Below are 27,780 nucleotides of genomic sequence, written 5' to 3'. Positions count from 1 at the left end.
CCTGGAGGCACCGAGCCTTGTCCTGGGCCCCTGGAAGGTTCAGTCTTCAGGAGGGTGCAGTGGGGCCGCAGGGAGGGAGACCACTGGGGCAGCCCCACACAGGCGCCTTCCTGGGATCCCCTGTGCTGGCAGCATGGGGGGGATCTGTTTCTCCACCCGACAATGGGGTGGTCCCATAGGGAGCTGCCTGCGCACGGCGAGCTCTCACGAGGAGTGAAGCTGCCGACTCTTCCCTTGCTCCAGCTCACACACGTCTTTAATGAGAACCATCACATTCACGGAGCAGGCTGGAGGCTGCCAGAGCAATGCTGGGCCACGTCCCTGGCCCCTGGGCCACCGGCAGGGTTGTGAGACAGCCCCAGAGCCCAGCAGTGCTGGGGGGCATCAGGGGAAGGCAGGAGCATGGAGAGCAGCCACCAGCAGGCAGGGAAGGGTTTGGGAGCTTTCCCATCTCAGGGTCCCATCCTTTCTGCGTGGGCACAGCAAAGTCTCCTCCTGCAGTCTCAGGCTCTGGCAAAGGGATGTGCTGCAGTGGCTCGGGCCAGTGAGGAAAAGAGGAGCAAGCTGTGGCTTGGGATGGAGACTCCAATGCCGAAGGTGACGGGAGAAGGAGCAGAGCCCGTGCTAGAAGGACTGTCCATAGGTGTCAGAGCAGTACTGCAGGTAGTCAAACTCCTTGATGGGGAATGTCACAGCCCTCCATTTCTTGTACCTCCTCTTCTCAGCTGGTGTCTCTACCACGAAGTTCTTGATGCTGAGGATGGGCAGCTTCACCTGCCGGTAGAGCATCTCCATTCCCCAGTCCTGTGTGGGCAGGGAGAGGACCATCACACAGCCGGCAGTGGGGTACATCCCCTTTGGGGACAACAGCCCATGTCTGCATCCCACGTGTGCAGCACACACATCACACAGGAATGTGCAGAAGGGACCCACAGCTCCATTCCTCAGCCAGAGGCACTGCAGCACTCACCTGGCTGCACCCACTACACGCGATGCAGCAGCCCGGCTCCCAGTCTTTGAAAGCCCTCTGGGACTGGATTTTCCCTGAGGAAACTCAGTAGTGCAACCTGCAAGGAAAGGACCGAAAGACACCCTCAGGACCATGGGCCAGGGCACAGAAACAGGCAGCCACATGCGCTCTGAACCCCGCCTGGACTGGTGTCCCCAAGACGGAGCTGGCAGCAGGGTCCTGCCCATCGTGGATGGGGGGAGCAGCAGCTTGTCTCTACCAGTACCCAGCTCCTACCCAAAGCTGGGGTTGGCGTTGACGTGGTGCATGCCCTCCACCGCCACGCCGCAGTTGATGCAGTGAAGGTGAACGGTATCCAGGTCGTGCTGCTGCTGCCTCTCGCTGATCCTGGCCTCCTTCATCAGCCAGCCGGCAACGGCAGCCTGCTGCAGCTCCCTGATCTGGACAGGGGAGGGTCAGCGCAGGGCTATGGGCACGGGCAGCAAGAGACAGGGCTGCAGGCAGACGCAGTGTCCTGGAGAGCACGAGGAGCAGGGCAGGCACTGCTCCATGCACCTCGCCCTACCGCATCCCAAGGGAAGAGCAGACCACCAAAACCAGAGCACAGGGAGCTGTGCCCAAGCGGCAGACACAGGCAGGAGCTGCCTGTCCCTCCTGGTGCTCAGGGCAGCGCCCAGCACGCACCTTGAGGCGGTATTCCTGCTCCGGCATGGCTTGCACCGCTCTGATCGCCCTCTCCATCAGCTCCATGAGCTCCTCGTTGAGCAGCTCGCGGGAGACCTCTTTGCTGTTGGCTTTGGCCAAGACAAAGTAGACGCTGTTCTCAGCACGGGCACGGCCCCGAGCCTGCAGTAGAAGGGCAAGATGCAGGGAGGGACATGGCTGGATCTCCCCTTACCCCTCCCCATGTCCTCCCATAGGGACAGGTAGAGCATCTGGAGGGAGCCCACGCGGGGACCTGCATCATGGCGATCTCATTGGTCATCAGCCCGTAGCGGACCACGATGTTGCACTCGGGGATATCCAGGCCCTCCTCGGCCACGCTGGTGGAGAAGAGCAGGTTGAGGGTTCCGTTGCGGAACAGCTTGATCACATCCTGCTGCTCATGCTGGGGGGGAGACCGTGGCGATGCTTCAGCAGCTGCGCGGGGGCTCCGAGCCCCAGCAGCACCCGCAGCGTGCAGAGGGGTTGCTCCCATCCTTCCCCCCCCCCACCTCTGCTCACCTGCGTCATGGGCCTGGTCTGGCTGCTGTAACCGGCACCGGTGAGGACGTGTCCTGCAGCCAGCCGAGCAGGCTGTGCGCGCCCTGACGGGTCCTGGTGAACACGATGCCGCGAGAAGCACCCAGCAGCTGGAAGTGCCCCCGCAGGATCGCCTCCAGCTCGTCCAGCCTGGGGTTCTGATAGCGCCGGTCCCCAGCAAGCGCCTGTAGGGTTGCCCTGTTCTCTGTTCAGGCGAGCAAGGCATCAGGGGGGCTCCCCAACCCCAAACACAGCACCCAACCCCCTCCAAACCCCTCCGTCCCCCTCAAACGTGGCGCCGAGGAACCGCTCGGTGGGGTCCTTCACGTCCTGGGTGTCATAGAACTGCTGGAGGCACTGGAAGGCGTCGAGCATCTGCACCGTGTCCTTGAGCAGCAAGGCATCGTTGTACTTGCGCAGATGCAGCGCGCACACCCGCGTCCGGCGGCAAAGCCTCTCTGCCGCTGGGGAGGGCCGGGCACTGCAGTCACAGCCTGGCCCTGTGTGCCACCCACCGGCCCTGCTCCACCTCACCTCTGTTCTCCAGCTCCACGATGCTCTGTTCGTAAAGCTGCGTGCCAAAGTCCTGCGGCAGGCTGGGAATGCCCATGTACTGCTGGATCCGCTCCATCACCTCCTTCAGCCGCTCGCCAAAGGGGTCCTGAAAGCAGAGAGGGGCTCAGGACCAGAGGAACTGGGGATGGTGCTCCTCGGGACAGCCTCGGAGCACAGCCTGGGGTTAGGAGCTGATTGCATGGCACCCTTACACCAAAGCTCTGGGTCAACCGGTTCCTCACCCTGGCCTGAGCTAAGCGGGTGGAAGGACATGGTCCCGGTGCTCAGCACCCCTCACCTGCGCTCTCTCCTGGCACAGGTCGTACTGCTTCCTGGGCTGCGGGACGTGGCTCTGCACTTGCTGCGCCTCCTCCTGCACCGACGCGATTGTCTCCGTGTCCAGGTTGGCGCAGAGCTGAGGGAGCGAGACCCTGCTTCCAGCCCTGAGCCCACAGCAATGCAGCACCCCGGCGGCCTTGGGGATGCCCTCCCCAGGGTCTGCACACCAAGTTATCAACAGCCACCCCGAGGAGCACCCGCTGCATCCCACCTTGACGCAGGACCTACCTGCAGGATGTGCTGCGCAGCCCCCTCAAAGGAGGGTGCCCCCCCAGTGCCAGGCGATGCCGTCAGACCCAGGACCTGCAGCAGGTCCTGCTGCCCGCCGAGCTTGCGCTGGAGGTAATTCACCATGATTTTGGTGTAGACGGCTCCCTTGTGCGTGTGGTGGCACTCGTCGATGACCAGCAGCGAGAACTCTGCGCCGGGCAAAGGCAGGGATCGGGGTGAGCGGAGCAGGACGCTCCGGGCAGCGGCGGAGGCTGAGGCAGGGCGGTCGCAGCGGGGCGCAGGGCGCAGCACCCACCCGTCAGCTCCAGACACGCATCCTCCTGGGTGCTGACCAACGCGTTCTGCAGGACCTGGGCCATGGAGATGACCACGTCGCTCTGCCTCACCACGCCGGCGAAGAACACCTTGTGGCTGCTGTCCCCACTGACGGCCGTCACCCTGAACGCGTCCTGCAGCACCTGGAACTCCTTCTTGGCGTGCTGCTCCACCAAGTGCACCCGCGACACCCGGCTCAGAGCCGGCCCGTGGGCCCCGTGGTGGCAGGAAGCAGGACCGGGGTGAGGGGGGCACCTTGTTGACCAGCACCGCCACCCTCCCGCCCCGTCGGCTCTCCAGGGGCCGCCGGCAGACGTAGACGGCAGCGCGGGTCTTGCCGGCGCCCGTGGGCAGCCACACGATGCAGTTGCGGCCGTCGAGGGCCGGCGCCACCGCGTCCCGCTGGTACCCGCGGAGCCCCATGGGGCCACCGATCGGAAGCGAACCTCGGGGCAGGGAACCCATCGGAACCCGCCCCACCCCAAGCCGCGCTACCGGCACCCCCCAAGTCAGAACAGAACAGAAACCGAAACCGAACGGAGCTCCCGGAGCCGCGCCCGGCCCCCCCCCCCCCCCCCCCCAAGTCGCCTTCTCCATCCTGGGCTGGCCCCGTCGGGCTCCCCCCCCCCCCCCCATCAGCCGCGGCTCTGGGCCTGCACAAGGACGTTTATTTAAAAAACCAAAATCAAACCAAACCAAAAGTCACGGGTGGAGGGGGGAAGGAGGGGACGGTCCCATCCCGGCGAGGGGCGGAGCAGCACCAGCACCCAGCCAGGGATGACAACGCAAGGGACAAGGCAGCAGGAGGGGAGCAAGCCGGGAGGGGGACGGACGGATGACAACTGGGGTTTCCCCCAGCCCAGCACCCAAAGAGGGGGACAGCAAGAAGGGATGGGAGCAGGAACTGACCCCCATGCCGGGGACACACACACACACAGCAGACCCGGGCTGCCAGAACCCAACACGCCAGTGGGCAGCAGAAGCAGACAGGGAGGGCTGTGCAGGCAGGGAGGGGGCTGTAGACACTGCAGCTGAGCCCCTGTCTGGAGCAGAGGCAGGGAAAGAGCCGATCGAGGCAGCAGGAACTAAGGGGGGGCCAAGGACAGAGCATCCCCTCACAGCACGACCCTGGACCACGAGCAGCATCTCTGCCTGCAGGCCAAGGCGGGCAGGGCTGAGCCCCACCATACATTCAACAAGACGGGCAGGGGCTGCCTGTGCGTGGACAGGAACAGAAACCCAAAGCACTTGTGTGCCCCTGCCCTGTGGAGGAGAGCCAGGGCAGCAGAAGGCACGACCCTGGGGAGGAGGGAAGCACCAGTGCCAGGAAGCAGGAGCTCAGCACTGCCCCTGCCAGAGCCTTTGAGAGGCAGCAGCTTGGGGATACAAGGCCCTGATGCCCCAAAGGAAGACCACTCACAGCACCAAAACCTCCAGCAGCCCCTGCCCGCAGCACAGGACTGGGTCCCCACAGGCAGCCCTGTCCCTCCCATGGGGAGCCGGTGCCCGGGTCGGGGCCAGCTCCCCTACTTGTCGATGAGCCCCCCTTCCTTGAGCTTGAAGTAGAAGAACTTCTCGAGGGTGTTGGCACACTTGCAGTAGTCGCTGTCGGGCGGGTTGTACTCGCGGCAGTTGGTGATGATGCGCTGCAGGTCGGCGATGAACAGCTTCTTAGTGACGTAGTAGCGGTTCTTCAGGCGCTCGGTCATGGTCTTCAGGTCTTGGGAGATGGGGAAGGGTCAGGGCACCCCCCAGCCATGGGGCCGGACACCAACCCCAAGTCCTGACTCAACCCCCCCCCTCTGTTCTGGGCCTCCCACTGCCCCAGTGATGATGCTCCAGCACGGAGCACCCAAGGCAGGGGGTCCAGCCCTCCCTCCACCATCCCACCCGGGGCTCTGGGCACAACCCCTTACCGATGGGGAAGCGGATGATCTCGTAGTAGTCCGGTGCCTCCGACTTCTTCACCGGCTCCATGAAGGGCCACGCGCTGGGGTGGGTCTGGAGATAGGGCAGAAGGAAAGGTACAGCAGTGAGTGCAGGCAGCTCCAGCACACGGGGGTCCTGCTCCCTGCAGGCCTGGTTCAGCCCATCTGCCCCCTGGGGGTATGGCCCAGGGCAGCCTGGCTCTGGAGCACAGGGTCCCCTCCTGCCCGCACCTTGATCTGGGCCAGGAGGTTCTTCAGGGTGTTGTAGAGCTGGTCCGGATCCTTCAGCTCTTTCCTGCAGGACAAACCCAGTGCCCAGGGTGGGCGGTCTCATTCCATCCCAGCATCCCCAGCTCCCCATCTCCCAGCATCCCCAGCTCCCCATCCCAGCGCAGGAGCGAGGAGCAGCCCGAGCCAAGCCCCCGCAGCCCAGCACTCACCCTTCTCCTTCCCCAGGGGTTTCCATCCTGTTTCTCCTGGAAGACAAAGTGTCAGCATCACCACATCCGCCCCACACCCGCAGGTGGGGCAGGATGGAGCCCTCCTGCCCCAGCCCTCCCTCCCAGACACGGGCAGGACTCACGGATGCCGGGGACGCTCTCAATGGGGATCTGCCGCACGCCCTCCTTGAAGCAGGTCAGACCAGGGTAGACCTTGCGGATCTGCGCTTGCTTCCTCTCGATCAGCTTCTTGATGATCTGCAGGGGGAAAGGGGGAGGTTCAAGGGATGGATGCCCAGGGCCAGCACCCCTCCCCTGCCCGCAGGACGTACCTCCTTCTGCTTCTTGATGATGTGCGAGAGCTCCGTGTAGGGGATTGCGGGGATTCAGCTCGCACTCCATCAGCGTCGCTCCCTCGTAGTCCTTGATATAGCCCAGGTAGCGGCTCTTGGGGACCTTGATGTCCTTGGAAAAGCCTAGGAGAGAACAGGCAAATGAGGGGGGATGTGGGAGGCAGGAGGGCCGGGGGAAGCCACCTCAGGGCGGAGCTCACCTGCTTCTTGAAGTAGCCGATGGCATACTCGTCTGCGTAGGTGAGGAAGTAGAGGATGTTGTGCTTGATGTGGTACTCCTTCAGGTGGTTCATCAGGTGGGTCCCGTAGCCCTGGGGAAGAGAGAGGGGACCCCCTCCATCAGATGGGACACACACAGCCCCCTCCCAGCCATGGACACAGGCCACTGGAAGATGTCCCAGAGCAATTCCTGCTGCTTGGAACCGGCCAGTGCTGAGGGGGGTCCAGCTACCTGAGGGTCTGGAACACCCCTGGGCTCTAACAGTGACACCACCACGGGACCCACCACACCCCACAGGGCTGCTGGGGACCCCCATGCTGTGCCCATCAAATGCCTCCCCATTCTCACCTTCACTTGCTCGTTTGACGTGACAGCACAGAAGACGATCTCCGTGAAGCCCTGGGTGGGGAACATGCGGAAGCAGATCCCGCCGATCACCCGTCCATCCTTGATCAGCGCCAGGGTCTTGTGCTTCCTGTGGGCAGCACGGCCGAGGGTGAGAGGGGACCCCCACCACCAGCCCCATCCCATACCCCCCCCCCCCAGCCACGCACGGGTCAAAGACGAGGCGAGTGATGTACTCCTTGGGCATGCGGGGCAGCTGGTGCGAGAAGACGTTCTGCAGCCCCACCAGCCACATCAGGATCTTCTTGTTGGACTTCTGCGAGAGCGAGTTGCCGATGACGTGGAACTCGATGATGCCGCGGCGCTCCTCCAGCCGCGCCGTCTCGTCCCGCGCCGCGTTCGCCGACAGCAGGCTGGTCTGGGGGGGGGGGGTCACTGGCTCCACCACCCTCTCCATAGGGAGAGCCTGAGCCCAGAGCCTGACCCCTCATCACCCCCCAGCCTGTACCTCAGGGCCCAGCATGGCAGCGGGGTCCCGTGATGGTCAGCATGACCTCATTCACCAGCTCCATGGGGATGTCGCCCATGACACGGATGCGCTTGGCATCTTCCAGCGTCAGGCTCTCGGGCAGCTTCCTCTTCTCCCCTGCAGCGTGGAGCAGAGGGCATGTCCAGCACGAGGAGGGACCGAGGGAGGTCCCTGCTTGCACTGGTCATACCTGGCAGGGGCTCCGGGCGCTGGCGTCCATGCTCGCAGCAGAGCTGCTGTTGCTGAGCTTCTTGCTGAAGAGCGGAGCAGTGGGCACGGCCACGGTGCTGACCGCGGCTGGAAGAGACCAACGATGCCCGTGCGTGCCAGGACTCCTCACACCCGGCCACCACCGCATCCCCGTCCCTGTGCCCTACAGCCCCTTGAGCAGGGACAGCTGCTCCCCGATACCTGGGCGAGAAACCATCTGAGCCCCCTCGGCAGCCGGCACGGTGAAATCAGCCTCCCAGATGGGAGAGTTCTCGCCGTAGATCTCCTCCTCCAGCATGGACAGGAACCTGGCAGGGAGCAGCGCGTCGCCCGCGCTCAGTGCGCGAGGAGGGGACCCTCCCCTGCCGCACCGCAGCCATCCCCGCATCGGGCGCCTACTTGGGGAAGTGGGTGAGGATCAGCGTCCGCTTCTCCGGCACCAGCTTGTCCTTCTCCACCCGGAACTTCTCCAGCAGCTGCCGGCGGGTGACCGTGAAGATGGACTTGAGGAGGCTGCGCCCGAAGACGTGCGTGGTCTCGTAGCGGGGAAGGCGGTCGCAGCTCTGCGGCACGTGGCAGTAGCACAGCCACCTAGGAGACAGGAAGAGGCTCCAGGATCGGGGTTGGGACCAGCATCCCCGGAGCCCCGCATCCCTCCTGGGACAACACTGCTGGAAGGGAAGCAGGGATGAGAAGAGCAGGAGCCTGAGGGGTCACGGATGATGTGTCTGGCAGCAGGGTCCCACTGGATGCCTGCTCTCCGAACGGACCAACAACCCAGGAGAGGGGGGAGAGGCGACAATGCCAGGAGCCAGGGTTCAGGAGGAAGGAGGAGGAGGAGGCTCGGCCCCTCTCCCACCTTCACCTTGTGTAGTTGACCTTGTAGGTGGCCACATCGTCGTTCTGCGAGCGCTGCCGGAACTGGGATGGAGTCTCCAGCTTCCAGTAGTTGAGGCAGAGCAGGAACATCTTGGAGAGCTCGTACATGGTCTGCCGCTCCTTGGGCGGCAAGTGCTGAACTTGTACTGCACGAAGTTCAGGACTCCCTGGGAGACGAAGGGGCGATGGAAGGGCACCGGGTGCTGCACCCGACCATTTGTGCTGCCACCCAAAGAGGGAGCGGGCCGTGCAAGAGCAGCAAACCACAGGACCAGTGCCCAGTGCAAGGCGTGACCCTCACAGCAGCCTCACCTGCTCAATGTTTGGTTTCTCGAAGGGGGGGCTCCCCAGGGACCCCTCGACCACAGGCTGGCTCATCTGCAGGATGCACTTCCGCAGGAGCTGCGGGGACACCATGGGACACGGTGACTGAAGCCCTGGGAACGGGTCCACCTCCCATGATGCCCATTTCTTCCCCAGAAACCTCCCCCCCCCAGAGGAATTCAAGGCCGGGAGCAGTCATTCCCAGCCCAGGGTCGGTATTCCAGGTCCTGGGGGGACACCCACAGCCAGACCCCAGCTCCCCGGCAATGCCAAGGGACCCCTGCCCAAGCACCACCACGAGCAGTGCCCAGCCCCACACGCACCTTGAACAGGTAGAAATAGACCTGCTTGGTGTCCGTGTCCTCCTCCTTGTGCACTGACATGAAGAGGTTTTCCACATCCACCACCATGCCCAGCAGCCGGTTGATCTCCTCCTCCGAGACGTTCTCCAGGTGGGATACGTGGTCTGCTGTGGTGAGAGCGGGACGGGGGGGTCAGCACTGCTCCCCCTGCACTGGGGGGTCCCCGGCACCCCAAGGTTGGGGGGGGGGGTCGTTACCCAGCGCGTGGCTGCAGCTCCGGCACGGCTCGCTCAGGTTGGTCACCGGCTGCTGCAGGTCCATGCGGGGGGCGGTGGGAGGGTTGGGGTTCTTCCAGCCATTGCACTTGCAGGCGTCGTTGGCCTGGGATGAGGGACAAGGAGGAGGCGTCCCAGAGCGGCCACACAAGTCCCCCTGCAAAGCTTCCTCCACCCACCCCTATTGACCCACCCCAGCTCTCCTCAGCGCCCACCCTGCAGGAGCCAGCGCCTGAACACCCTCTCCCAGCTGCCCCTGTGCAGCCCAGCATCCCACAGCACCTTCCCATGGATGTCCTGGCAGTTCCCTTAAACAACTCAGCACCCTCCTCCTGCAGCCCCCACCCATGCATGGCCCAGCACCCTCCTCCTGCATCCCATGCACATCCTTGCACCCTCCCTCCTGTATCCTCTACCCATGCATGGCCCCTGCACCCTCCTCCTGCACCCCATGCACATCCTTGCACCCTCCCCTCCTGTATCCTCTACCCATGCATGGCCCAGCACCCTCCTCCTGCACCCCATGCACATCCTTGCACCCTCCCTCCTGCATCCCCCACCTATGCACGGCCCAGCACCCATCCTGCATCCCTCCGCACATCCCCGCACCCTCACCCCTGCACCCCCACCCATGCATGGCCCATCACCCTCCTCCTGCACCCCATGCACATCCTTGCACCCTCCCGCCTGCATCCCCCACCTATGCACGGCCCAGCAACCCCACCCTGCACCCCATGCGCATCCTTGCACCCTCGCCCCTGCACCCCACCCATGCATGGCCCAGCACCCTCCTCCTACACCCCATGCGCATCCTTGCGCCCTCCCTCCTGCCCCCCCATGCATGGCCCATCACCCTCCTCCTGCACCCCATGCGCATCCTTGCACCCTCGCCCCTGCACCCCCACCCATGCATGGCCCAGCACCCCACCCTGCACCCCATGCGCATCCTTGCACCCTCGCCCCTGCACCCCACCCATGCATGGCCCAGCACCCTCCTCCTACACCCCATGCGCATCCTTGCACCCTCCCTCCTGCCCCCCCCATGCACATCCCCGCACCCATCCTGCATCCCTCCGCGCATCCCCTCGCCCCTGCCACCCCCACGCCTCCCTCCGTTGCACCGCTCCCCGGTGCCTCTCCCCTCACCTTGCAGGCCGAGAACACCCCCAGCTTCTCCAGCTTCTTGCCGCGGGGGAACCCGCGCACCTGCGCCTTGCGCTGGCTCGCCCGCTGCTGCTGGCTCAGCCCGGGCCGCGCCGGGTCGCTGGACCCCGCCGCTCCTCCTCCTCCTCCTCCTCCTCCCGCCGCCGTCCCCGCTCCCAGCCCCGCCGCTCCCCCCCGCCCCCCGCCGCCGCCGCCGCCGCTCCCGGTCCCGGCGGGGGCCGCCCGGGCTGCGCGGCCTCCGCTCCGCCATGCCGGGCCCGGCGTGCGCTCCGCGCTCACTGCGCCTGCGCGCCGGGCACGCCGGGAATCCGTAGTCCGCCGCTGCGGGAGGTGGCCGGAGGGGTGGGGGGGGAGCAGCGGATCCGGTGCTCCCGGGACCCGTTCACGCCGCCCGCAGCCCCGGGCCGGGGCTGAGCCCGCGGGCGCTCTGTGGGCAGCGGGACCCGGGCACGGAGGAGCGGGGTCCGGGCCCGGCGGGGACCAATCACCCCCAGAGCCCCTCCCGGGGCGAGGCCAGCGGGGCGGGGCCATCGCTACCCGGGGAGCCTCCCCTCCGGTAACCGGCACCGGGCCCGGGCCCGGTCCAGCGGAGCTCGGGGCTCACGGCGCGCTCCGCTGCCTCCGCCAAATATGGAGCGGGGCCCCGCCCCCTCAAGTCATATTTGGCATGATGCCCCGCCCCCTCGCCGTGGCGCGCCATGCAAACACGGGGGGTGTGGCCGCAGCGCCTCGCCCCGCCTCCTTGGCCCGAAATGGAGTGCGACCCCTCCTCCGGGAGTACATATATGGAGTGGGACCGCCCCGCCTGCCCATTTATGGCAGGCCACGCCCATATCGCTGCTAAGGGGCGTGGCTTGGCGGTAGGACGAGACGCGAAGGAGCCGGAGGGGTCTGGAAGGTGCCAGCTGCACCGGGGCACGGTGAAGGTGACCGGGAGCGCCGCGGAACCACCGCGAAGATGCGGGTCCGGAGCCCGGCGCTGTGCGTGGCCGCAGCCCCTCCATCGCCCTCCTCTGCCGAGGCACGGTGGGGAGGAGGCGCCAGCACCGTCTGATGCCCAGGCTGCCGTCAGGCTGCGGGGCAGAGCCGGGAGCGGTGCAAAGAACACAGAGAAGAGCACATAAAAGTCACGAATATTTATTAAATAGCTAAAAAAACCCACACGGTTTGGGCAGAGCCGCCCCCCCCCCGGCCGCTGCCCTGCGGCCAGAGACTGCCCCGGCAGCCGGGCTCAGCCCGGCCCCATCCTCTCCCCATCACGCCTTGGCCCTCTCGTCCCCGTCGTCGGTGTTGGCTGTGGACTGCGCCACCGCCGGCCCCATCTGGATGGGCACGTTCCTCTCCGGGGCGGCCGGCAGCGCCAGCCGGGGGGCTTCGATGCGGAGCTGCCCCTCCTTGGACAGGGAGCACGTCAGCGCCTCGACGTCCACCTCCTCGGGCACGTCCCACTCCCGCTTCAGCACCTCGTACTTGTAGGAGAAGGAGCCCTTCTCGTCCGTGCTCTGCGTCTCCTTCTGCCCCACCAGCACCACCTTCCTGCCCACCACCTTCACCGACAGCTGCTCGGGGGTAAAGTCCTTCACGTCCTGGCAGACGGAGAAGCCCTCCCCGGAGCCCTGGGTCAGGGCTGCGCTGGTGCTGGGGGCTCGCTCCGCGGCGATGCCGATCCGGCTGGCGCTGCTCCCGCTGGTCAGGTACTGCTCGAAGCTGCTCATGAACTCCCGAGCCCTTTCCATCTCCAGCCGCAGCTCTCGCTCCAGCTCCGCGAAGAGGGTGCCTGGATGTGGCCAGAGGGTGCGGACGGGTCCCAGCCACGGGAACAGCGTGCTGGAGGTGGGCGGCATGAAGTGCAAGCGGCAAAGCATCTCTGTGTGCTCCCGGTGTGCGCTCCCGGTGTGTGCTGCGGCTCTGCTCCGTGCAGGGGCTGTCGCGGTGCTGGGGTGCAGCCGGGAGCAGCGGGTTTTATCCTCCCCTGCCCGGGGGTGTGCCCCTTCCAGAACGCTCTCTCCCCACGCACCCTCCTGGAGCCATCGCCTATTTTTGAGAGGCTGATTATCCAGCAGCCGAAATAGCAGCGCCCGCTCCGAGGGACGAGTCACACGCCGCAAATAGGGAGCTGCGGTCACTGCGGGGAGCTCGGGTTTCTGCAGAGACACCGTGATACAGCAGCACCCCCGGGACCGGGGGGCGAGCAAAGCCCGGCCACGAGCCCCTGCAGAGGGGGGCTCAGCGGGGACAGTCCCGCCCCAAATCAACGCGTTCCTACATCACCCGCTGCTTCTCGCACGTTCCAGACCCCGGTCCTGTCCCGGCCGTTCAGCACCCGCCCAGGGAGGGGCCCAGGACCCATTCCTGGTCTCGCCGGGGGTCTCCCAAAGCACCTGAGGGTCCTGCAAAGGGGTGGGAGGGGGAAAGGGGGGCTCCCCTGCCTGCAGACTGGGGGGAATCAGGGCACAGATGAGGGGGGAGAAGGCAGGGAGGAGAGGAGCCCGGCCCCGCACCCTGCCTGGGAAGCTGGAAAGGCCACAGATTTTTGGCAGGGGCGGCTCAGGCATCCCGTTTGGAGGCTGAGGTGATGCTGCTAATTATAAGGCAGGAGAGCAGAGCCGCAAGACTAAGGGCAAAGGTATGCTGGGCGCGACGTCAGCGCTGCCTCTCCTCGTGGATGAGTAAGAAGAATGAACTGGAACGGGCTGGAAAGAGCTGAGCTCTTCTGCCCAGGATGATGTGATGTTTCGGGGTGAGGCCACGCCCCCCGGGAAGGGAAATAAAAGCTGCGAGCAGCAGAGCCGGGGCAGAGCGCTCACAGCCCGCTGAAGAGGGGACAGCAGCGACAACAGCGACAACAGCGACAACAGCGACAGCAGCAGCAGCAGCAATAATAACAGCAGCGATGCTTTGCCGAATGCATCTCGCACCATTCGCCTCCAGCGCCCTGGCCACCCAGCTGGGCACCGTGAGGACCCTCTGGCCCCACGCAGAGACCATCTTCACCGAGCTGCAGCAGGAGATGGAGAAAGCCCGGGAGTTCATGAGCAGCTTCGAGCAGCTTCTGAGCAGCCAAGGAGCCAACGCCTTGGAGAGAGCCCAGCGCACCAGCACTGCCCTGGCCCCGAGCTCCGGGGAGGGCTTCTCCATCTGCCAGGACGTGAAGAACTTCACCCCCGAGCAGCTGTCGGTGAAGATGGTGGGCAGGAAGGTGGTGCTGGTGGGGCAGAAGGAGACGCAGAACGTCGACGAGAAGGGCTCCTTCTCCTACAAGTACGAGGTGCTGAAGCGGGAGTGGGACGTGCCCGAGGAGGTGGACGTCGAGGCGCTGACGTGTTCCCTGTCCAAGGAGGGGCAGCTCCGCATCGAGGCCCCCCGGCTGGCGCTGCCGGCCGCCCCGGAGAGGAACGTGCCCATCCAGGTCAGCGCCGCAGCCCCGCAGCCCGGAGCGGCCGCCCAGGATGGAGCCGCCACCAAAGCCCAGGCGTAACGGGAGGGAGCCGACGGCCCGCGGCAGGACCAGAGCGAGTGCCGGGCGTGAGCCCGGACAAGCTCCATCACTGATGTCAGTTTTCATTACACTGGAATGCTTTTGTATCCAATAAAAATACTTTTGCATGGAACGTGCTTGTGCTCTCTTGGTGTTGGGCGATGGGGAGGCTGGGTCCCGGTCTCAGTTCTTAGTGCCAGCGGAGCTGGGCAGACAGAGAGGGAAGAACCCCTCATGCTGCCTCATGGCAGCACAAAATGGGACCGACCTAAGGGAGGGAAGGGACCTACGAGCACCAGGCTGCTCGTGGTGGGGTTGGCAGGAATCCCCCAGGCAGAGAGAAGGGGACCCAGCTCCCCTGAACCAGAGCTCTCCTAGGAGCAGGCTCCTTCACTCCCTCTTCATGCTACTGCCAGCACCAGCTCTATAGCCCCTTGCTCCCTGGATGATGCCACTGAATGGGGACAGCCACATGGAGCAGCCTGGATGGGTATGGGGTCTCCCCACTATAGCAAGTTTCTCCTTACCCCCCCCCCCCCCCCCCCCAGCTTGGAAAGGGGCTGCTGGAGCCGCTGCCGCAATCCCAGCATCAGGGAGGGCAAATCCCAAATCCAGGCAGTGCATAAACAGCCTGCTCAGGCCCGGGCAGGCAGCAGGTATGCACGCACGCAGGCAGGCACGCCTGTTTGTGCTAAAGCCGCTCTGAGCTCACACAGCCCTTCCCTATGGCAGCGGAGCATCAAGCGAGGAGGCTCCGTGACCCCCTCCAGGTCCCCAGCGCACACTCAGGCAGCAGCCAGACCCCATCACAGAGATGGAGACTCAGAAACGAAGCCCCAGCAACCAGGAACCAAGTAAAAGGAGCCAGCAGATGGCAACAGCACCGCACCAGGTGTCCATGGGACGGTTCCCGGTTGGGATTGGGGAAACTCTTCTCCAAGAGGCCCACCCATCTCTTGGAGAGCAGCAGCACCAGTCCAAACCCTGCTGGAAGCAAGGACACCTCGGATGTGTCCCCCACAGGGGGCCCGAGTTCCTCCGACAGAGGAAGGAGCCTCTGCTCCAGGTATCAGGAATTCAGTGCCCGACTTCCTCCAGACCCTTCCTGCTTGCTTTAAGGAATGAAAGCAGGAGCCAAAGGCACCAAGCCCTTGGACAGAGCATGAAGCCCCCAGGAGCTGAGGCTGCTCGCAGCCAGCTTCATTCCCAGGTACCCCAGAGAGCTTCCAGAGGCCCCAGGGCTGGGCAGGCACTTGGGCTATAGCAGAGCTCCAGCTCCAGCCCATCCCAGCCTTCACCCTCTGCCAAGCACAGCAGCAGCAGAGCTGCCAGGGGATGCGCTGTCTTCCACCCTGACTCCAGGTCTCCCTCATGGGGGTCCACGCAGCAATGACGGGAGAGCAGCATCTTCCAAGCTCTCATCCTAACACAGAGGTGGTCCCTGCTCAGCAGTACTCAAGCACAGCATCCCCAAGCCCCTCCACTTGGCAGCTGAGCTCCTCCCCATGCTGCTCCCCACCTCTTCCCAACTTGCACCATAGCTTCCCTATAGAAGTACCAGGCAATGAGTAATCCCCACTATTTGCCTCCAGCGCAGCGCAGGCTCCTGCATCCCCATGGTAAGGAGTTTGTGCTGCTCCGTGGAGCTGCGGCTGCAGGAATGGGGACAGCCCACTCCTCCCTGCCAGGAAGGCTTCCCTATGGGTGAGCAGGGTGTTGTACATCCACCCCCCAAAGCCCAGCACAAGCGTTAGGTTCTGCTCCCCTCCTGTTTGAGCTGATTAAGAAACATGAACATTGGTGATTGGGATAAGGTTTATAAAAATCTTGTTTTAATCACACAAAACTGAAGTTTGTGATGAAGACTAAGTCGACAGTTCCTCTTAAATACCAGTGTGCATAAGACATTGCATTAGGCACTAGGCAGCAGCCAACATCAGTTAGAGTCTGGCAACAGAAGCCATTTTAATACCTCCCTTCATACTGTGTGGAATTACAGCCTTTCGCAATACATCGTTATCCGAGGCTTCCCCCACCCCACCTCTGTACAGCCGTCACCCCTGTGGATTCAGAGCAGGGTTAACAACATCAGTGGCATCACAACCATCAAAAAAAGGACAATTTTCTATACAAGATTTTCGTTTCTTTTGCAAAAGTTGCAACAGGATTAGTGCATTGTGACAGAACCGGAGATAGAAAAGAGGAGTTGGCATGCTGGAGTCCAACACAAAGAAAGACAACAGGCAGCTCGTTGGATGTACTATATTGACAAGATACTGATTGGTTACATGAAGAAACATACAATACAAAATACAGAAGAAACCAGTTTCGCTTCCCTCTGCCCCACCCCAGAATACTCATCACTGATTTGGTCAATAAGTGGCTGAAGAGCCAGAGTTTGTCACTCTAATGCTACAGTTTAGTGGTTGTTCTAGGCGTATCATACCGGGATTAGCCTCAGCTTTTACATACAGGTGATCTGAAACAAGGCTGTCTAGTCTCAATATCCCTTTGTTTCCAATAGTGAACTACAGTACAGTGGGACCTGGGTGCCTCGGGACCCCCCCCTCACTGAAGGGCTGGGCAGGCACCAGGTCGTGCATCCACCACCACCAGGAAGAGGGAAGAGCAGAAGTTCATATATTAAAAAAGTGACTTAAGACTTAGAATTGAATTAGTATTTGTACAGAAAGGTGCAGGTGGAAGAACTCCCTCCAGCCTATGATCAGAAAGGGATGGAGAAATCACAGCGGCCACGGGCAGCGGCCGCTCTACGGTTAAGTGCGATTGTTAGCGTGGATTCCAGTCACGTCATTCCAGGGCTCCGGCAGCGGGGCCGCCCGCTCAGTTGCTGCAGCACTGGCTCCTGCTGGGCTGACTGCTCTCCTGGAGGTCAACCACCCGGTTCCGGCCCGCGCCGCCCGCCGCCGTCTGGGGTTCGGTTTTTGGCAGTTTCTTGGCTGGAAGGAAACCAGGCGTGAGGTGGCTCCGGTGCCGAGGCCAAACCCACCCCACTCCACGCACACCCAGCTCGGCTCGGCCCCATCCTCTGCAGCAGCTTGGGACTGGGCACTGCCAGCAGCAGGAGGGTAGGAAACAAACCCGTTCCAAGCGCTGGCTGCCGATCAACCCCACTCCTTCCCTGCTTAACACCCAGATACTGGGAGAGGGAAGAGGCTTTGGGCAAAGGCTCCAACCACTCAGGGATGTGACCGCTACAAGCTGGTCCTCTCCAGCCAGAGCCTCCTCCAACCCAGCAGGGACGGGAAGCCCCCATGGTACCCACAGGGCTGCAGGGCTGGTGGCTCCGAGCTACCCCAGTCACCCTGCAGCACACGTGCTGTTACCTATTGCCATGAAGATTTCATTCACATTCATCGCTGTCTTCGCAGACGTCTCCATGAACAGCAAGCTGTTGTCATCTGCATACGTCTGTGCATCCTACAAACAACCACGTCGGAGTGGTAAAGGCACCCTGCCAACAGGAGGCCCAAGCAGGCTTCACATGCTTCACTTGCTGGCAAACCAACCACTAAAGGAGCTCTGTCCCACTCCAGGCCATTCCCCCCCCACACCCCAGCACCCTGATCCTGCCTGGGGAGACACACACAACCAGTGCTGCATGGCCAACATCCCAACAGCCTGGCTGGGGAACAGCAGAGCAGGCTGCTTGTGAGCCCCCTGAGGCCAGGGTGCACACAGCCTGCCCTGAGCAGCACACCACCTTGTACTTTGGTTAGGTGGGGGAAATACAGCCTGTCAATGCACCACCAGCCAGCCTGTGCAGAGGTCTGAGATAAGAGCTTCTCCTTGAAGGTTTGCCTCAGACAAGGTAAGAGCTCCAAAGGGCAGAACAAGCTGGGAATGGTTCTTCACTTGTCTTGTACCTAAAAGATGCTGTTTCACACCCTGCTGAAGACAGCCCTGGATGAGTAAGGCACCAGGAGAAACTGAAGACAGAAGCTTGTGCTCTGTGGGCCTTATTCTACATTCAAACCATGACCAACGAGAGCTACAAGTACAAACTGCTACCAACAAGAGGAGCACACAGGAAAGGCAGGCTGCAGCTTGCTTTAGGTGGCATCCTGGGGTCCTGAGCAGCATTAAACCTCGACTTCCACTCTCCCTCAAAGCATTGTGGACATAGCCACCCTCTCCCCCACTTAAGCAAACAGCTGCTTCCCTGACTTGCTTGGGTAACAACTGATCTGGATTCCCACTCACCTGGAAGTCCACAGCTCTCTTGGTAGCAAGGTCTGCCTTGTTTCCTGCTAGTGCAATTACAATATTTGGGCTAGCCTGCCTCTGCAACTCTTTCACCCAGTTCTTGGCTCGTACAAATGTGTCCTGGAAGCAAACAGGAGGCAGCAGTAAGGAAGGGCAGCCTCTTATTAATCCACAGTGAAGATATGATTAGAACAAGTCTTTCCTGTAAGAAGTTTTCTGCCTCTACAGCACTTTGTAGCAGGATCCTTTATCAGCTTAGACAGCCTTGGTCACAAGTGAGGAAGAGGCCATGAGCAGTTGTCAGACACTCAGCACCTACAGGCAGGCATCTGCAGGGACTCTGAACCCAGCCACTCTCCAGGGAGCTGAGAAGCATCAGCTGCAAGCACAGCCACCTCCTGCCAGCAGAGACCCCCAGCCCTGCCCAGTACTCACTGTGTTAGTGATGTCGTAGACAACGATGGCTGCCTGGGCACCCCGGTAGTACATGGGTGCCAGGCTGTGGTACCGCTCCTGTCCTGCTGTATCCCAGATCTCAAACTTCACCGTTGTGTCATCCAAGCAGACCGTCTGTGTTAGGAAGGCAGCTGAAAGAGAAGGTCCATGTTTGCCTCAGCTCCTCCCGGAGAGCCCTGCAGCAGGAGCCAGGAGCTCACAGCAGTTCTGCTTCGGCAGCAGGAGCCCCAGACAGGGGCCAGGGCAGAGCTGCTTGCTGTGAAGTCACAGCTCTGCCATATCACCCGCTCCTTGCACACAGGAGCCCAAGAGCCACCCCACAGCCGGCAGGAAGGTGGCCCCCAGAGCCTGGGCACCAGCCAGCCATGGGCGCAGCAGCGCTGCCAGTCCCTTGCCCAGCAGCCTCCTCACACATCACCCAGTGCAGCTGCATCACCAGCAGGATTAGCTTTGGAGAGCACCAGAGTGCCAAAGCACTGAAGTCAGCTCAGTTACACTGTACTCCCCAGCTTAGTAACTGGTGATTTTCTTGTTCCAGCAAGTATAATACCCCGTGTTACATCCAGGAGAAAAGCAACCAGCCCGAGATACAGACTGAAGAACAGCAGAATGCCCACATGACCCTCTGCAGCAGAGCATTAAGCCCTGCTTGCCCATAAGCTATAGTTACAGCTCTACTTACTCTCTTCATGGGTTACTAGAGTGATAAATGAAGCCTGTTCTCAGTACATACCTCCTAATATCACTGCCCAGAGGCCCAGGTGCTGACTGACCTTTGATTGGTGACACCGTGCTAATGATGTCAAGCTCAAGAACTAGACCTGAAAGAGCTGTGGAAGTAGTTAAGAGTATCAGGCTAGAAACAGCCCCCAAATCCCAGGTCATGCTCTGAAGAGATAATTAAGGGCTATCAACCAAGCTGAAGGCATCAGTTCTAATTAGAAGCAGGAATTCAAGCTCTGGAAGTGAAGATGCCTCAGAGGCAGAGCACACGGTTGCCATAGCATTATCCTGTGGTGATCTCCACACTAACAAACAAACTGTAAACTGAGAGGTAAAGCACTGCCTGCCTGATACCGACAGCAAAAGCCTCAGCCCAGCAGCCATCAGCACTCCTGATGCCCCTGGAGCACGTTCAGGAGGCATCTCTGGGCTGCAGGCACCTGGCATCGGCCTCACCTCCAATTGTGCTCTCCTGGTACTCGTGGAACTGCCCCTTGACGAAGCGCAGGACGAGGCTGGACTTCCCCACCGCCGACTCCCCCAGCAGGACGAGCTTGAACTGGCAGATTTTGTTCCCAGCTGCTGGGCCATTCGGTCGAGCAGCTCCACCTCGCCCTGCCATGGTGGCCGAAGCGCAGGGGTGCTGAGAGTTAAAGGATGCTGCAGGTTCTGTGCTGGGATCCACCTGGAGGCAGGTTGCAACTGGAAGAGGAAGGGAGAGTGAGGGGCACAGTCATGGACCAGGTCTAGAGGGTGGGTTTGACCTGCAGCCACCACCAGCACAGGCAGGTGGGGCCTCCTTCCCATGGGGGTAAGCTATGAGCTGCAGCACCACAGCACCACTGTCAGTGAGCAGCTCCTTCAGCAGCATCCCAGGTCTCCCGAGCCTCCTTGGAGAAGGGATGTTGACAACACAACCTTCCCTCCCCACCACCTCCACTGCGTGTGGCTGTTGCCTCACCTTGCTGGGGTGAGGCAGGTAGAGAGCAGCCAGCACACCAAGTGCTGTTATTAGAGCTTCATCTATTGGAACAACAATTACTCAGCTCACAGAGGTAACCGAGGTTGACCTTTAGCTCCTTCCTCCTCTCCTGAACTCCCAAGGCAGCAACTCCAGACTACCAATGCAGTGCAGGGGTGGTCAAGTGCCACACGTAAGCAGTGCTGCCTCTCAGTCCTTCGGGTCACGAGGCATTCAAAGGCGGTCTCTATAGGTAGGCTGCAGCTTAGAGGCACTCACCCCAAGCCATTAAATACTGCACCTTAGAGCAGAAGGCAGGCAGAAGCACAAAACCATCGCAAGAACAGCAAGACAAGGTGGTTTTCATCCACAGTAACCACACGTGAAGCCTCGGTGCCTTCCCAAGCACTTAGCTCTACTGCACCCAGCAGAGAACAGCAGTACTTCGAGCGCAGTTACACAGATTTAGGCATATTTCCTGTACTCATCACAACTCCCACTTCCTGTCAATGAGAAATGCTACAACTGATTGCATCTGCTCTGCATTGCCTCTTTCCCTTCAGCTCTCATAACCCAAGCTGCTGGTTGACAGACAGCAAAGAGTCCCCCCAAAGACAATTTCTCCTCGTTCTGAGTGTACCCCCAAAGTCACTCCGGGTGTGCTCCGAGTACATTCAGCATCTCTCCACAAAGAAAAAGCTCAAAGCAGCTTGAAATGGGCCTGAACTGGAAAAACAAGGCTCAGGGCTGCCTCCCTACCAAAGGAGAGTGTCCAATACCTGCTTTCCAGGGCTAAGCCTGCCTGGCTGTGAGGTTCAGCTCCAGAGTTTGACAGGAAACACAGAGCCACTTCAGTCAGAGCTCACCCCCAGGGACAGCCCATTAGTGCCATGGGCAGGAGAACCTCTGCAGCATTCAAAACACAAAAGCACTCCTGCATCCTCTCACCTAGAGGCACTGAACCTCAAATTGGTTTGAGCAGGAGGCAAGGCAGAAACCTGCTTTAGCCAGCACCAATCACTGAAGCCAGAAAGGAACCAGGAGTAACATCAGTGCAGCAAGATGCTTCAGGAGCCTGAGTGTGAAGAAGCCACTGCTTTCAATGACCTGGGTTAAGTCAGTGAAAAACATTGCTTTCATCGGAGGAGAAAGCTGGATAGGAAGCAAATTAGCCACTTGTTTTGCTGGGCAGTGAGGAAGCAGCACTCTGCAGCTCTGGTTGCCACCAGGTTCAAGACCATCAGCCTGAAAAGCTTCCCACCTTTGAGTTTCTCCTCTAAGCAGGGTTTACCAGGGACCAGCTTTTGCTTGTTTAACCTTGCCCTCCTCTCGCAGGGCAGTCTGTATCAGCTCTGCTGCTCTTTCAGACTAACACTCGGCACAGTAAATGCCACGTGAATCATGCCTCTGCCCAGCTATGACCTCCTGAAACACGATAGGGGTGATCCCCAGAGCAAAACAAGGAAGTGAGCTCGGTGACATCCTCAAGTCTTGCCACGACCTATATTTCACACATCTCCATCCATGTCTCCATCTGGTCGTGCTACAGGAACCCAAACAGAACTAGGCAAACGTGTCTGCATGGCCAGGTCATCGTGGATTGCTGCTGACCAGAGCAAGCAGCGAAGCAACTTTTAGTTCTGGAGAACCTGATCATCCCCTAAAGGTGGTTTGAGGTTCCGGGACTTCACATCCCCATGAGATGCTGCCAGACCTTCAGGATGGTTTGGGTGGGACTGACGCAGTTCAGATGGCCCAAACTGCTCCCGGGGGGGGGTCTCGGGCTAAGCACATCCATGAGACCAGGACAAGCAGCTCAGCATTGCTGCTGATGTCCACAGGAAGATGCCCAGGAGAACACGAGGTCATGCTCGAGCCGCAGGTCAGCCAGACCGAAATAACTACAGGGCCACCATGCCAAGGGGGGGAAGTGGCTGAAGGTGCAGCCTGCCCCACGAAGGTGATGCTGCTTTGCTTGCCCTATACCTGCCCCCTGCACACGCAGGAGCTCTGCGGCACACGGGCAAAAGCCCCAGCTTTGTTATTGTGAACTCTGGGCACAGGCTCTTGGTTGGTTGGTTCAGTTTCAATGCCTGATGCTGTCCAGACCTCCAAGCCTATCACACTTCCGTGGTTTACGCACCTCTCAGCACTTCCCTGTCTGACAGGATCTGCTGCACTCCATGAATACTGAGCCCAAGGATTGGAGAGCCCCGAATGAGAAGGCACTGCTGCACTCCCAGCCCCTCCCAGAGCAAGGCAGCTCTCCAGAGCTGTTGGGATGCTCGAGAACAGCACAACAGAACCCGATGCCTTTGCCCTGTGTCCACTCAGCAGCAAGGACTCCTCTGAAAGCTGGTGAGAGCTAGAAACCCAATCCTGAAGAATCCAGTAACCCGAGAGGGCTGCTTCTGCTCAGAGCTATGCAAGAGGCCGTTTCACCAGGGATTTGTTGGCTTAGAATCAAGATCCTCAAGACAAAAGCCCCACTGAAGTATTTATCTTGTTAAATAGCTGACAGTGTTACATGAATTCCTTGGCAAAGGAAGCCCTGAAGTTACTGAGTGGTTTTGCTTCACCTCACACCGAATGGGCAGCCGGCCATCACCAGCAGGAAGCTTGTGCTACCTTGCTCCTACCCTAGAGGCAGTCAGCTTCGGGACCCAGATTCACTCAGCAAGAATGAGACCCAGCAGAACACCACAGACTCCCCTAGCCCGGATGAGCACAGCACAAGGTGCCAACCTGAGCATCCAACACACTGTGAGAGCTTCTCCACACTGCAGGGGAAAGAGCCACAGACCCAGCTCTTGGAGAGGAGATGAGATGAGCCAGGAAACACATTGATGACCCCAGTCCCTCAGCCCCGTAAAGTCTGATCAGTTTTAATACTTCATCTTTCTACAGGCAACATGCACTTCCCTCCACAAACAAAGGGCTCAGTGTCTGGATCAGCAGGGCTGTAACCCAGAGCTTCAGTAGCAGCTCTGAATTGGGAACTAGCCATTGCAGTTGTCAGGAGCTGCTCTAACAGCCTTAAAGTACAGGTTCACAGACCTAAATCAGCTTGGTCACAATTCTTCTAGAGAGTCTCATGCCCAAACCTCCCAAATACTTTGGCAACTGCATTTTACTTTAGAGCTAAACAGGATTTACATTAACAAAAAGTTAAATTACTTTTAGTTGGTAGCTACAGCCCTGAACAAGAGTAGCAAGATCGGTAAGCCCAGCTCCTTCCCATGCTTCTGATACACCCATCTGCTTCCCGACACCTGCAAAGCCACAGCCCCCAAAGCAGCCCCAGAAGCTCTTCCAAAACAACCCTATCTGAGCCTTCAAGGCCACCAGGCTGCAGCCACCGCTCAGCCCAGCAAGGGGCTGTGTGCAGGGAGCCTGCAGGATGGCACCGCAGGCGCTTGTTGAGCAGGCAGTGCTGTGATCATCTGGAGTCAAGGGCAGCTCCAAACACAGTCACACACAGAAAGGGACTGCTCAGTTTAAAGCACATTTGCTAAATGCCACCTGAAAGCTAAGCCAGGAACACTCGTGTATCCTCCAGAGCTGATCTGACTCTGGAAGATGCCAGCCTACAGGACTGTGGCAAGATGGGCAGCACTTGGGTGAAAGGGCGGCATCAAGCTCCCTCAAGCCTTCTTCTAGCCAGTTTAACCCCATCCACATCCCCTCAGGAGGGTGTTAAGTGGTTATTCTTTACCAGGAATTCTTGAGAACACCCAACGAGGTACAAAGACATTCCACTTCCTGATGCTGCCTTGGAGCTACAGGTTTTTAGTGCTCACACAGTTGACTAGGTATCAGCAGCAACAGTTATTAGCATGTTGGTCACAGTGGCAGCGCAAGGAAGTTCCATGTCTAACCCAGTAGGGGGGTTAATTCTGCAGAAGAGCATGACTAATTGCTTTTAAAACTGCTGTTACTGTCCTCTTAGATCACCACAGCTGAACAGAGAAACAGAGAGTGGAGCCAGGCTTAGGTACTTCTGGTTATCCTTGACACTGCAAAGACTTGGGCCCATGGCGCAGCAGATGAGGCACAGTGAGGCCGAAGGAGCAACTCAGGAGCACAGTCTGGACCTGCTGCAAATGGAACAAAAGCACCAAGTGTTTAATTGTGCAGGCAAGGGTCTTTGAACCCCTGCTCCTGCACGTGCCCCTTGCTCAGCATGCCCTCAAAAGCCAGTTTAATAACCCAGAAATCCAGCAGTGTGTGCCTTTAGGTAACACCCACCATTCTGGGAACAAGAAGGCAAGATCACTGACACCGCAAAGCACAAAACTGCCGTCTTCCCCGCAAGAGAATCAGTGACCTTCATAATATCTTTTCCAGACTTGCCTCTGGCAGCTCCTTATTTGGAGCTCTACCAAATAAAAGCAAACATTAAACCCAGGGGTTTCTTATCTGTTTATGTAGAGCTACTCCAGCAGCTCATTCCTGGGCTCCAGGGGAGGAGAGGGCTCCTCTCAGGATGGAGATGAAGCTTTATTCTCCCCCAGCACTGCCCCTCTCGGGAAGGTTCACTGTCTCTGGCTAGCACTTGGAGTGTTTTCATCGTGTTACTCTGACAACTTCACAGAACTTGCATAAGAGGCCTTCAAACTTCATACCCCAAGGGAAGGAAAGAGCTGACTCCACCATTTCTACCTTCTACCCTGTTTCAAGTATGCTGACCGAAATACTCTGGGCTACACCCACTTCATTAGAAGCGTTCCCATTTCATTTCCTGTGTCTGAAAGCACTTGGCATTCTTTCCCCCTCCTTCTTCAGGGAGATGCCCTGACCACCTACCCACTAAACACCTGAAGCCAGGATCAAGAGCTGATGACCAGCAGGGCCTAGAGCAATTTTCAAGCTGATCCCTCTTCAGGAGCAGAAGAGCTTTGCTGTGATGAAGGTAATTCCACTTCTCATCCCAACAATTAAGTTTGGCCGAGCATGCAAGGCATGAATACATCACTAGACAGTTTTGTTTCAGACACTGCCCAGCTCCTTATGGGCTTCACTCATAAAGCAAATGGGACTAAACCATTTAGGTTACTAAACCTAGACAAGTGCTGTATTTTACTCTATTTGCATCCCCACAGCAAGCCAGCCTCCCCCTCACTGCTCTCCAGTAACTTAAACCCTTCTGCAGGAGTCCCATCCCATCTTCCTCCCTCACCTGAAGGGTACCAGCCCCTGAACAGCCTCGAGGGACCACCACTGCCTGGCACTATCTTAAACCCAGTGTTGTCTCAATCAGCCCGGAGCATCTTAGGGGGAGGATCACCTTTAAAGGTAGATTTGATTGCTATGAAAGCAGTTGACTGGTTGGGCATACTGTTGAGCCCCAAGTGTGAGATTATTCCAGCACTGAGACCCAGTTACTGAATCTAATTCTTCCCCTTATGGGTCTATATAGGCCCGTGCTTTACCTGCTCACCTCATGAATGCATTTAAGATGAGCATTGTTTTGCAGCTGCCTACACACACTACTCTGAATCCTTCAGGCTCTTCAGTCCCATTTCTTTCACCTTGTTAACCAGCTCAGCTGAGAGAAAACCATAGAAAACTTTTGGAGTCAAGGCAGTAGTGAGTATTAATGGCTATTCCCAGAAAGTTCACTCAGCACAGTATGCCAAGCCAATGTGAATCAGAAGCCTCTTCCTTTTTTTGGTCTCAACCGAGCAGAGTCCTGCCATCAGCACAAGCTCAGGAGTCCAAACCCAGCGCACAGCAGATCTGATGTCACCCTCTAAGCAGGGCAGCTCAAGTATGTGTTGACCCACCACACAAAGAGCTAAGAATAGGAGATGCAAGTTGTTCCACGTCGGACTTAAAATAGGACCTGGCATAGCCGCTTCCCTCCGATTTCCTTACGCTTGGAAGCAGTCAAGGTCAGACCTGCCCCAGCCACACACAAAAGGTCAGCTGAGCCGGGGTCAGCGCTGGGCTCAGGCTCGCTGGCAGCCCAGTTTACAGTAAGCGTCCCAGTTTGCTGCCAGGGAGCAGCTCCTCTCAGCTCCCACCCAGCCCCAGGAGTTACAGCAGCGCCTCGAGCACCGCCAGCTTTGAGCCGCTCCCGCAGGAGCCGGTGCTCCCTTCCAACCCGCACTGCCGGCCGCCGCTGCAGGCTCACGCACAGCTCCCAGCTCCCGTGCAGGGCGGTCTCCCACTGCGCTGAGCACCCCAGGACACCGCTGCTCGTGAGCACACCCGCGTCTCCTTCCAGGCGAGCCACAAAACTTCCTTGCAGGCTTGGTGCCCCGCTCGAGAGGCTGCAGCACCGCGGATTTCACTTCACGAGTGCCTCTTAGAGGGTGACAGGGGCCGCGCTCGCCACCAGCAGCCATCCAGAACGGTCCCCGTTGCACCCAGCAGATAAAGTCACCTCCTTCACGCAGGCGGCTCTGCCCGGTCGCTCAGACCCCCGGAGCTCCGACTCCCACCTCAGCCCCCGCCTGGGCAGGACGCAGCACTGCCCCACCGCGATCCTCACCGCGCCGCACGCTCCCTCTCACCTCCCAACAGCCGCTGCCGCCCGAGACACAAAGGAGACGGGAACGGGCGGCATCGGCCCCGCTGCGCCCCGCGCACGGAGCCCGTCCGGCTCCGGGAGGGAACCCCCAATGCAAACGTGACGCTTCCCCCTAGCCCGACGCGGCCGCGCGGCTCCTCCCGACCAGCGCTGCCCCGCTCCCCGTTACAGCTGCGGCCGCGCTCCCGGGGCCGGACCCGGACCCGCCGCTCCTGGGCACCGAGCGGGACCCGGAGCTTCGCTCCGAGCAGCCCCCAAGGCCGCAGCCCCCCGCCGCCTCCCTCCGCGGTGCCGGCCCTGCCCCCGGCCGCACTCACCGCCCGGAGCGCCGCTCCCCGCCGCAGGTGAGTCTCGCAGGCCCCGGCCCTCACTTCCGCCTTTACCCGTTCCGCTTCCGGATCCGCCCACCCCTTCCGCTCCCTCGCCTGCAGCCCATTGGTAGAACCAGCCGCCAATCACCCTCCGCCCGCCCACCCAGGTAGCTCCGCCCCATTGCGTGACGTCAGCAGGGCGGCCTGGCGTGCCGGCGGCGCCGCGGGGGGCGATGGGAGATGTAGTCCGGGGGGGGGGGGTGTCCGGGACGGGGCGGGCAGAGACGGAGCGGGAGCGGGGTGGAAAAATAGAGACTTTATTGCGAGGGGGCGGGGCGGGAGCGGAGGGACCCCCCCGACCCCCACCTCGGGACCCCCGCACCGGGCACCCCGCGGGCACGGAGTCCAAAACCGGATCAAAACCCTGCTGGTGCCGGGCCGCATCCCGGGGCGCTCCCGTGGGAGCGG

The 27,780-nt window shown here is 60.5% G+C and overlaps 5 protein-coding genes across 6 annotated transcripts; 1 reads left to right on the top strand and 4 right to left on the bottom strand.

Moving 5' to 3' along the window:
* Positions 1–344: 344 nt before the first annotated feature.
* On the bottom strand, positions 345–4,075 carry DHX58 (DExH-box helicase 58). The gene is given in 13 exon segments (XM_061477551.1): positions 345–804; positions 971–1,067; positions 1,247–1,410; positions 1,655–1,816; positions 1,929–2,078; positions 2,195–2,244; positions 2,247–2,417; positions 2,470–2,676; positions 2,747–2,873; positions 3,066–3,182; positions 3,335–3,525; positions 3,633–3,847; positions 3,921–4,075. Coding segments are annotated over 13 exon segments (1,986 nt in total). The 3' UTR covers positions 345–624.
* Positions 4,076–4,580: 505 nt separating this feature from the next.
* On the bottom strand, positions 4,581–11,321 carry KAT2A (lysine acetyltransferase 2A). Its single transcript, XM_061477541.1, is given in 21 exon segments — positions 4,581–5,372; positions 5,569–5,653; positions 5,812–5,876; positions 6,021–6,056; positions 6,164–6,278; positions 6,353–6,397; positions 6,399–6,497; positions 6,574–6,684; positions 6,942–7,068; positions 7,148–7,356; positions 7,447–7,473; positions 7,475–7,764; positions 7,879–7,985; positions 8,077–8,268; positions 8,543–8,693; positions 8,696–8,723; positions 8,869–8,958; positions 9,204–9,349; positions 9,440–9,563; positions 10,604–11,048; positions 11,110–11,321. Coding segments are annotated over 21 exon segments (2,898 nt in total). The 3' UTR covers positions 4,581–5,178.
* A 421-nt stretch (positions 11,322–11,742) lies between these two features.
* Positions 11,743–12,578, bottom strand: LOC133281769 (heat shock protein 30C-like). Its single transcript, XM_061477575.1, has one exon. The coding sequence runs from the start codon at positions 12,484–12,486 to the stop codon at positions 11,878–11,880; it is 609 nt and encodes a 202-aa protein (XP_061333559.1). The 5' UTR covers positions 12,487–12,578; the 3' UTR covers positions 11,743–11,877.
* Positions 12,579–13,155: 577 nt separating this feature from the next.
* Positions 13,156–14,232, top strand: LOC133281770 (heat shock protein 30C-like). The gene has a single exon (XM_061477576.1). It carries the CDS (start codon positions 13,515–13,517, stop codon positions 14,097–14,099), a length of 585 nt encoding a protein of 194 aa, XP_061333560.1. The 5' UTR covers positions 13,156–13,514; the 3' UTR covers positions 14,100–14,232.
* Positions 14,233–15,911: 1,679 nt separating this feature from the next.
* Positions 15,912–27,416, bottom strand: RAB5C (RAB5C, member RAS oncogene family). Of its 2 annotated transcripts, none has more exons than XM_061477574.1 (6): positions 27,319–27,416; positions 19,962–20,207; positions 18,762–18,913; positions 18,324–18,446; positions 17,447–17,540; positions 15,912–17,059 (listed from the first exon to the last, which is right to left on the bottom strand). In XM_061477574.1, the coding sequence occupies exons 2-6, from the start codon at positions 20,125–20,127 to the stop codon at positions 16,944–16,946; spliced, it is 651 nt and encodes a 216-aa protein (XP_061333558.1). In that variant the 5' UTR covers positions 20,128–20,207; positions 27,319–27,416; the 3' UTR covers positions 15,912–16,943. The 2 variants fall into 2 exon arrangements, with proteins under 2 accessions (XP_061333558.1, XP_061333557.1); XM_061477573.1 differs by lacking the exon at positions 27,319–27,416 and adding an exon at positions 26,312–26,333.
* Positions 27,417–27,780: the final 364 nt, after the last annotated feature.

This window comes from Pezoporus flaviventris, unplaced genomic scaffold, assembly GCF_033815535.1.
Source record: "Pezoporus flaviventris isolate CSIRO_AGI_PZ_B2104156 unplaced genomic scaffold, CSIRO_AGI_Pfla_v1 ptg000107l, whole genome shotgun sequence".
Classification (NCBI taxonomy): Eukaryota; Metazoa; Chordata; class Aves; order Psittaciformes; family Psittacidae; genus Pezoporus; species Pezoporus flaviventris.
This window is presented reverse-complemented; position numbering and strand designations above follow the sequence as displayed.